This window comes from Puma concolor, chromosome A3, assembly GCF_028749965.1.
Source record: "Puma concolor isolate L17-30 chromosome A3, mPumCon1.1.hap2, whole genome shotgun sequence".
Taxonomy (NCBI): domain Eukaryota; kingdom Metazoa; phylum Chordata; class Mammalia; order Carnivora; family Felidae; genus Puma; species Puma concolor.
Genome location: NC_141669.1, coordinates 16,076,936 through 16,087,088, shown reverse-complemented (window position 1 = coordinate 16,087,088; position 10,153 = coordinate 16,076,936). Strand labels below are relative to the sequence as shown.

The following is a 10,153-nucleotide window of genomic DNA, read 5'->3' as shown; positions in this document are numbered from 1 at the left end:
TGATTTCTACCATTACCCAGGAAGTAAAAACTTTGAACAGTTCTCCTCTGGCACAGCTAAACACACCTTCTGAAAATCCAGGCTGGCTAATTTATGTCAGTGTTATCTCGTGTGTGTGGTCAGGATCTCCATTTGTCCCACAATTCTAGACTTCCTTAGAAGAAATTTTTGCTCAGGCTTGAGAAAGGGGGATGGGGAGACGGAGACTCTCATTTACAGAGTCAGCTTGGTTATGTGACCAGATATCACACTTTCCCTTATTTGGCCATTGCTGAAGAATGTGTATGTTACAAGTGACTTTTTGTTAGCACTCCTATAAATAATACTTTTTATTCTGTCAGAGTCCCATTTATAATCTTTCTACCATTAAATAGCAAATGCATTCCTACATTCCTTTTAGGTGTCTCCAGAAGGTTTCAATTGTTTATCCAAAGGTCAAACAAGTTCTGGAATGAAATGAAATCAATCATTAACAAAGTGATGAGAAACTTGCTCCTAGTAACATTTGTTTCTTCCCCTCTCAGGATTCAAGAGAAAAGGAAAATAGCTCCAAATGACAGCCAGGGGACAGAGGTCAGAGAGTCATAAAAGCCCAAGGCCTGGTTCCATAGCCCTTAGAATTGTACTTTCAGATCACGATTTCTAAAATAGAAAACATGGACCAGTCATGCCAAGCTCCCAACCCAGAGTCCAAAACCACCCAGCTTCCTCAGCCCAAAGTGACGGTAATTGTGCCCACCCCGCCACTCTGGTGGACCTGGGGAGGGTGGCCTAGAGCCCTGGAAATGTGCTTCTCTACTGCTTGCTCATCCCAGGATCACTGGGAGTATTTCCCCAGGGAGCTTGTTGGGCCAGGCACCTTCTCTCAGTTGGTTCTGTCAGGGCCCAAGGCCCTGCCGTCTAGGAACACTCTCTTAACTGCCCTCGACTCAGCCCCCAAGATGAAAATATTTGGTTACCTGTCACTGCTGCGTTACATGTATCTCATGTCAAAACAGAGCAATTTCCCTGCTTTTTTCTTTCCCAGCACCTAAGGACTGCTGGACCCTCCATGTAGCCCAGCCATTCTTTAACAATGCTTCCCCTTATTCTCCACAGCAGCTGTTGCAAGCCTCTGCCACTTCTTCGGGTCTCTTAGAAGTGCGTGCTCCCAAAATCTCTTTCTCTTCTTTAATTAATTAATTCATTCTGCAGCTTATTGAGGTTCTAGTATGTGCCAAGCACCGTATTGGGCATTAGAGACTCAGCAGTGATGGAGCAGGCATGGCCTCTAGGCTCATCGTGGAGCTTCTGACCTAGTTTACAGTCTCCTCTCCCTCTACATACTCTTCCCAGGGCATCTTATCCCTTCTCCAACACTTCTGCTGCCACCTATTCTCTGATGGCTCCCTCTTTGCTCAGCTGACCCATAAACCCATCCAACTATGTGCCATCAGTGCCACGCAGGCGTCCTGACTTGTGGCTAGCAGTGAGGAAACTGATCCATGTAGAGAAGGACAGATGACCATCACAACCACGAATCTTATCCCAGAATATTTTTATCCCAAGGATACCTGTTCTGATTCCGGATGAAACCACCATGATGGAAGCCCCTCAGAAGTGCTGCTTCTCAACCCTCCCTCTCTCTCTGCCCCTTCCCCGGTCATGCTCATTCTATCAAAAATAAATAAACTTGAAAAAAAAAAAAGTGGGGTGCCTGGGTGGCTCAGTCGATTAAGCATCTAACTCTTGATTTCAGCTCAGGTCATGATCTCATGGTTCATGAGTTTGAGCCCCACATCGGGCTCCATCCATGCTGACAGGGCAGAGCCTGCTTGGGATTTTCTCTCTCTGCTCCTCTCCCACTCATGCTCATGCTCTCTTTCTCTCTCTCTCTTTCTCAAAAATCAATAAGTGAACTTATTGCCCAGGCATGGAGGATAGTCTTCCCTTAAATCTCCACAGCAGAGCTAAATAAAGCCAGGCTGGAACATTTAGCAAGATTTTACTGAAGGTTCCAAAAGAACAGAAGGGAATTTGTTATTTACCGGGCATAACTTGCAACTGGCCATTGAGTATGGTTACTCCTGAAGCCCACAGAACATGAATGGCCCTCATAGGGTCTCTGTCTACCCTGGCCACTCACCTAGAGCAAACGTCTCCTCCCCTCACCCAGCAAGACCTTAAAATCACCTACAGCAGGTCCTCAGGGAGATGAAGGAGCCCCCTTCCCCTGTTGCCTAACTTTCTAAGACCTATCCCAGCACTTGCTTCTTCCAAGGAGGGTGATCTGATGAATGTCTCCTCCCTTCAGGGGAGATTTTTCTCATCCATAAAAGCTGTGACCTTCGCCATGACCTGAGCACCACACACTGGTCCAACTCTACAGAAAGTACAAGACGGTAGTGTGAGAAGGAAGGTGAGGAGAATGAGCACAGTGGTACCCCATACTCACTATATATAAAACCATACTCAACATGTCCTTCCAGAGCCCTGCCTCCAAATCTGCCTGTCCTCTGTTTACTCTTGCCTTAAATAATGGCATCGGCATCCTCAGCATCACCCACATCAGAATCCTAGGGGTCAGCATGGTGCCTCCCACTCAGATTCCCATACCTTCTACCTCCTGAATGCCTTTCCAATCTGCCCTCTCCTCCCCACGTCAGAGCCTTGGTTCAGGCCTTCTCATCTCTACCTAGACCAGGAAAAAAGTCTTCCTGACTGCCCTTCTTGCCTCTGGCTTTCCCTGTTCCAAACCATCCTCCACACTGCAGTCAGGGTTATTTTTCTCAAATCATCCTCCCACCATGTATGTAAGGTCATTGTCCTGGAGCCAGACTGCCTGGGTTCAAATCTGTATGTGTTCTGTGACCATGAGCAAGTTGTCTAACCTCGTACGGTTCAGTTATCCCACCAGGAAGTGAGGATAACACTATTTACCTGAGAGTTGTCATAGAGATTATGGTGTACTGCTTCTAAATGGTCCCCCATGGTCCCACCTTCTGGTATGCTTGTCCTTAGGTAATATGCTCCCACTGAGTACGTGCTGGACTCAGTTACTTGTTCCTAATAAATAGAATACAGCAAAAGTAATGGGATGTCACTTCCAAGATTAGGTTGGTCTTGCCTACACTCTCTCTCTCCCTGGATCTTCTCTCTCACTTGCACTGATGAAGCAAGCTTCCATGTTGTGAATGCCCTATGGAGAGGCCTACTGGTGAGGAGTTGAATATGTGGCCTCAGCCAATGAGAACTGAATCCTGCCAGCAACCAAGTGAGTGGGCCAGATTCTCCAGGGGAGCCTTGAGAAGAATCCAGCCCCAGCCAATATCTTAGTTAGTGTTTTAGCAGAGACCCTGAGCCAGAGGACCCAGCTAAGCTGTATCTGGATTCCTGACTCACAAAAACTGTGAGATAATAAATGCTATTCTTAGCCACTAAGTTTTGAGATAATCTGTTATGCAACAACAGATAACTAATACAGAGACTAAATAAAATGATACAGATGAAGGGCTTAGAATAGGGCCCAATGCTGAGCCAATAAATATTAGCTCTCATCAGCATCATTATTATTACATCTTTCAGACACACTAACTAGACGGAAAGCCTTATGAGGGGACAGAAGATACTTGCCCATTTGTCTACTGGGTCCCAAGCTCCTGGCATGATGCTAGGCACAGAGTCTCTTCCTCATACAGGAAATACTTATGGCTAAAAGAATGGGCCGGAAGGAATGAACTGGGTCTTCCAGACTCTTATCTCTCAGGCCAGAAAAGGGGCCTGCTGAGAGTTGGGGCCAGGAGGGACAGCCTGACTGCTCAGGTTCTCCCTCCAGCCAGAAGATGGGCCAAGTAAAGTGGTAAGGGACTGTCCCCCAGTGGGCCAGAGGACAAGGTCCCTTTGTGGTATCCCAGCCTCCTTGAGCCCAGGCTGTGTGTTTCCCAGGAGCACAGTGACCACAAAGCCAGTCCCTGTATCCGCCCCGCCTCCCTGGAAGGCACAGAGAAAACAATGAAACCGTCATCATCACCAACCTTCTCTACTGGCCTGTGTGTGGACAGGGAAGGCAGGGGAGAGGCTGTGTTTGACTTGGCTGGGTAACATCATTTTTCTTGACTGAAGAAATATATGCCAGAGGGCCTAAAAGTGGAAGGTGGTTCCCACCCAAGAGAGCTTTATTCCCCAGAGGCCAGGCCCCACAGTAATACAAAGAAGCTGTATCTCCCACCTACACATCACTCCATCCTGCTTTAAGACTCAGTTCAAATGTCCCCTCCTCCAAGAAGCCCTCCCCAACTTCCCAGGCTCCTGTTGTGCCCTGGGCCTAATGCCTCCATTTGAGCACACTGTCTTCAGTGCCTTAGTGAATGTATTCCTGGAACTGCCCAGCCCACCAGGGCAAAGACTTTGCCCTATTTGCTTTTGTATCTCTCTCTCATCTCAGCAGAGCTGACAAAGTAGGTGCCAGTGCTAGATGAATTACAGAGAGCTGCTGCATTCTGAATTCAGAAGTGGCAGAAATAAATCTCTAGAAGGGCGTGAAAGCCCCCTTCGCCCAAGAATGTAGAGAAGATAGGGGTTATGTGTGGTTCATCTCAGAAGGGAAGGTCTCAGAAAGTGCTGGACTCTCTGGGGTAAGGAAGTTGGGACTGCAAGGGGTGGGGGTGCGACCCCCTAAGTCCGAGGAATTCCATCTACTCTCCTACCAGATGACCCCCTCCTCTGTGCATTGACAAGGACTCTCCCTCATTTTGAGTCAGTGGTTCTCAAACTGAGGGCCCCAGACTCACGGCATCAGCATCACTTAGGACCTTGCTAGAAATTCAAATTTGGGGTACCCATCCCCACCTCAGGCCCGCTGGATCAGAAACTCGGGGGGCTAGGCCTAGCCATCTGTGTTTTAACCGGACCTCCATGCGATTCTGATGCATGGTTAGGTTTGAAAACCACCAATCTAAGTACACTGAAAAAGAAGTACACACATGTGAAAAAGAACTTAGAAATACAATCCAGATTGGTTTAAAATTAAGATTAAACGAGAACCCAAGCCAGTGCTCCTTGCTATGAAATGCCCGGGATCAATGAAACACCCCACTATTCTCTACGAAACAGCTCAACAGGCAATTAAATGAACTCAGCACATTTATTTTAAATGTGCAAAATGAATTTTCATATCCTAAGAGTAACACCAGATGTTTTACCTCTTTTTCCTAATTGATTTTCCAGCCTACAGCAATTCATCTTTATATTTTCCAGTTGGATCCTAATGCAGCAAGAAGAGTGTGTTCCGGCAGGATTATTAAATGCCATGCATTTTAAAACAAGCATAACTCAGGCTGCCATGCGTCATCTGGGTGGTTGTCTTCCCAAAATAAAAAAAAATAATAATAAAAAAATTAAAAAACCAGACAGCTTTTAGCTACCAGGCAGATTTGAGCAGGCAGGAAACTCAGAAAAGGCCCTTTCAGAGGGCTGGGTGGGTCTCCGGGCTCTTGGCTGGTTACAAAGCTGAGTCCTGGGCATTGAGCCCAAGCCTGAGCTCTTCTCCAGAGTCCTGCACTCCCTGGTACAGAACGATTTGCTAGCTGTAAAACCTGCAAATCAACACTTTGTTTTTCAATGGGAAGTTTTGTCTTTAAGCAAGGAAGAAACAGTAGGCTCTGGGGATGTAGGTGAGTGGGGCTGGGGGGGCCAAGGAAAGGGGGGGGCAGTGGCTCATAGAAGAAGCCAGCCTGGGTGGACCATCTCCCACTCTGCACTTGGAGAAGCCCAGACAATTCCCCTCTGTTGGCCTATGGGCCTGGCTGTGCAGGAGGCCCTGTTCTGGACACATTTAAGTGGGTGAAAGGTCACCAGCGACCAGGTTTGCCTCACACAACAAAAGACCCTGGGTGTCTGGAAAGACAGGGAACAGAAGCCTCAAGCTTTCAAGCAAATGACTTCAAAAGGAAACTCCTCGGTCTCAGCCCTGGGTGTGCAGGGAGATAGGGAGAGCAGCTAAGGGCTGGAAAGTGCGGATTCCCAAAACAAAAACCGCACATCTTAGGTAGCTGGGAGAGGTGAACACTATCAGCCACATTCCCTAGAAACTGCTGAGAGCTGGCAGATTTGAGCCATCATGCCTGGAGCAGGATTTTGGCGTGGTCTCCAAGTATCACTCTGCCCTGCCTAGCTGCTTCTGAGACCCCCTGCAGTTGGCTAAGTGTCTGAATTTGGAGCTCATCCTGATTAAATCTCACAATGTGGCTGCCCCAGCTTTAAATCACAGCCATCCCAAACATCCAGTGTTCTGTCCGTGATGTGGCCATTCTCTGAACTTAGAATACAGCATTCTAGGTTCTGTATAGACACACACCGAGACAAAAGTTTGATGAAAGAAGAATCAGGTCCTGATTTGGGCTCTCCCCTTCCACCTAGGAGCTCCAGCTAGAAAGGTAACAACCTACAGGTAACAACCTGCAATCTGGGGTACTGTGGAACCCCTTGAGGATGTGAAGGGAACCCGGTAACCAGCCTCCTAGCTAGAGACCTCGGCCCCACATCTGTGACAAACACAAAAAGGTTACCTAATTTAACATGCACGAATGACAACCTTTCAAGTTTCAAGGAGTAAGAACCCACGGACTTAGACACGGTGTTATAGGCAGACAGTATGCATTAGTCAGAGACTTTGGCACTGGGTGCTTGGGTCCCCCACTCATCTTCCTCTGGGATGGGGACAGGAGCAACTGGTCTCCCGTGCCACCCAACCCCCCACACATCCCCAAAGGATTTCGGCCTCATTTACTCCAAACACCATGAGGGAAAGAGTGGCGGCAAGAAGGATCTTGCCTAGAAGTCTCTCCTTGCCCCCACACGCTATTAAATCACAGGAGCCATTTTATAAATGTCATCATCATAGTCTTTTTAATATTTTACATAAAAAAACTGTATACACAGCTTATAGAACTTTTATGTAAACATCATAAGCTCACCACTTTGTCATTTGTCAGTTTATTTAAAAAATAAAAAAACAAGACAACAATTTAGTAGAAGTACCACTGGGTGGGGAAGGGAGGGGGAGAAAGGAGAGACTAGGGGTAGGGGTAGGTTCATTCTCTGTACAGAGATGCAGAGAAAATTTCACGTAGCTTTAAAGACTGCCTTGTGAAGAAAAAAAAAGGAGGGGGGGTTAAATAGGTCCCAATACTTGTTACTGCCCTTGTATCAAAATAGTGCGCATACCTGCACAAATAAAATCGCAAAACAGTGTTGCCACTTTTTTTTTCAAGAAAACTAAAACAATAATTAGTGGTTTTTTTTTTCCTCTTGTTTAAAAGTCATCATCATCTTTAAAAAAAAAAAAACATCAGAAGTAAATGAGGTTACAGCGTACAAGGGTGGTCAGAATGCTACTGTCTTATGCAAATGACAAGTGCATTAAGTGTCAAACAATAAAACAATTGTGCAAAGAATTCTTTCAAAAAAACCCCAGCAAGTTTTAGCTTTTAAATAAATCAAATAACATCAGTTTCTTGGAATGAACAATTTCCACTTGTATGACAGGCACAAAGTTCGCTTATGGCAAAAAAAAACGACCCAAAGCCCTCTCTCCCTCCTCCAGCCCAGGGCTAGTGAGGGGTTCGCCTGGGGCTGGCCCGCAGGAGACGTGAGTCTGGAAGCTGTGTCCTCTCAGCCCCAAGGCTGTTGCAAAAGTCTTCCCCAGGGGTTGGAAAGATTGCCAAGTCCTGTTCATGCTTGGATGGGCGCCCGACCCAAGGTGGGCCGGAGCTGTTCTGGCGCCCTGTCACTCCACCCACCACCACCATTAAATAACACCATCCTACCTTCGAAAATAAAATTATATCTATATTTATATAACACCCCATCCTCCCCAGCCCTCCCCTCCCGCAGTTCCCGCGGTCTATGTTACAGACAAGGGACAGCAGGCGCTCGCTGGTTCCGGGCGCGCATCTGATGGGGCGCGGCTGCACCCCGGCGCCAAGCTCTGCTCCCGGGATCAGAGGCGGGGGTGGGTGAAAGTGGGGCGGGGGAATCGAACAAACACACAGCCACACACTCCGAAGAGGCTCGGCTCTTCAGAAAGGGGTGCTCAGGGGACCCTTGGCACTCAGCGGGGCGCCCGGGCCTGTGCAACACAGCCCGACGCACACAGACACTGGAAAGGGGGCGCCCGGTGCCTCCCACGGCGATCCCAGAGCCGCCGGGTCACAGCTGCCGGGCCGAAAGGCAGAGGTCAGGCAGTCCGGTGGGGTCCTTGGGGGGCGCAGGTCTCCCCTTCTTCGGGCTCGGTGTGGAGGGGGAGGGTCGAGCCCGAGAGGGGGGAGCCGCGCCGGCAGGGGCAGGCAGGGCGGGCGCGGCCCTCATAGCACCTTGCAGCAGTTGATGCAGCCGTTCTGGGAGCCGTAGCGCTTCTGCAGCGCGGCGCGCGTGGCGGTCTCGAAGACCTCGCGCACGCCCTCCTTGGTCTTGGCGGAGCACTCGAGGTAGTCGTAGGCTTGGATGCGCACGGCCATGGCGCGGCCGTCATCCGTGCGCACGGGTTCCTGCTTCATGCGGGCCAGCTCCGTGCGGACGTGCTCGTCGCTGCGCAGGTCTTTCTTGTTGGCCACCAGGATGATGGGCACGTTGGGGCAGAAGTGCTTCACCTCGGGCACCCACTTCTCGGGGATGTTCTCTAGAGAATCGGGGCTGTCCACTGAGAAGCACATGAGGATCACATCGGTGTCTGGGTAGGAGAGCGGCCGCAGGCGGTCGTAGTCCTCCTGGCCCGCCGTGTCCCACAGCGCCAGCTCCACCTGCTTGCCGTCCACCTCGATATCGGCCACATAGTTCTCGAAGACCGTGGGCACGTACACCTCGGGGAACTCGTCCTTACTGAACACGATCAGCAGGCACGTCTTGCCGCACGCGCCGTCGCCCACCACCACCAGCTTCTTGCGGATGGCCGCCATGAGCGGGCCGGGCCCGGGCAGCAGGAGGGGGCCCGCGAACGCCTCGCTGCCGTCCCGCTCGCCGCTCACTGCTCACCTCGGGCTGCGCGCTGGGGGCGAGGGTCGCTAGCTGCACCCGGGCCCCGCGGTGGCGCGTTCTCTCGGTGCGCTCAGGCTGCCGTGGCGGGGGCGCGGGGGCATAGGGCGCGCCGTGGGTCTCCGCGCTGCTCCGGGGCGGTGGCCGCTCTTCTCGCCCCGGGCCCGGGGTCGGTGCCTTTGTGCGCAAACGGTGGCTCGAGCAGCGGAGCCGGCCGGGTCCCTTCCCCAGTTTCTATAGGTGTCGCCCGGGATACAAGAGAGCACTGACTACAGGCAGACTGCGGTGGCAGATGCGGGCTGCGGCCCTAGCGCCCGCTATTTAAAGAGTTTGGCCACTTTCTTAATATAGCCGCCCAATGGGAAGCGAGCCGACTGAGCTCATCGCTGCGGAGCTTGACTCTGATTGGCCATCCGCTGCAGCCCAGGGGCGGGGCCGGCCGAACTTGATTGACGGCCCAGGCCGCGGGGCTGGGAGAGGCGGCGACTGGGGAGTCTGCGCCTCCGCTGTCGCTGCGGGGCTCTGGCCGCACCAGCGTTCCCCCCCCTCCTCTTTCCCGCGTCCTGTTCGCAGCCAGCCCGGACCCGGAGCTGGCGGCCGGGAGCCTGCGGGGCCTGAGCGAGCGGATCCGAGAGAGGCTGCACTTTGTGGGGCGTTGGCTCAAAATCGTCCCGCTTCCTTGCAAACTCCCAGCGGTGGCCGGCCCTGTGGGGGAGGGAGCGGCTCCTTTAAGCGGTTTTGTTTTTAAATAAACACACGCGCGCTCACACACACACACACACACACACACACACACACGTTTGTTTCCGAGCAAGGTTTTTTTCTTTTCCCTTAGAAGCGGCCCTTTCCCTCACCTACTCCGCCACTCCCAACTCCCCCCCACCCTGGTACTCTTCCCTGGGACAGCCCTAGGTTTGGACCCAGAGACCAAAAGCTGACTGTGAGCTGGGTGGTCCTGGGCCTAGCTTCTAGCTCTTCAAGTCCTATCGCTTACCCTCTTCCTGCCCCACCCCCTACACACACACCCCCATCTCTAGGTGAGGATTAGGAAAGGACAGACCCGTGAAAAAGGAAGATTGAGGCTGGGTGCAGGACTTTATGTCTACTTGGAGGAAGTTACCAGGCAGCAAAAGGCAGCCTCAGC

At 51.2% G+C, this 10,153-nt stretch overlaps 1 protein-coding gene across 1 annotated transcript; it reads right to left on the bottom strand.

Annotated features, from left to right (window-relative positions):
• Nucleotides 1-6,857: 6,857 nt before the first annotated feature.
• RHOB (ras homolog family member B) lies at nucleotides 6,858-9,319 on the bottom strand. Its single transcript, XM_025927404.2, has one exon. The coding sequence runs from the start codon at nucleotides 8,931-8,933 to the stop codon at nucleotides 8,343-8,345; it is 591 nt and encodes a 196-aa protein (XP_025783189.1). The 5' UTR covers nucleotides 8,934-9,319; the 3' UTR covers nucleotides 6,858-8,342.
• Between the last annotated feature and the right edge of the window lie 834 nt (nucleotides 9,320-10,153).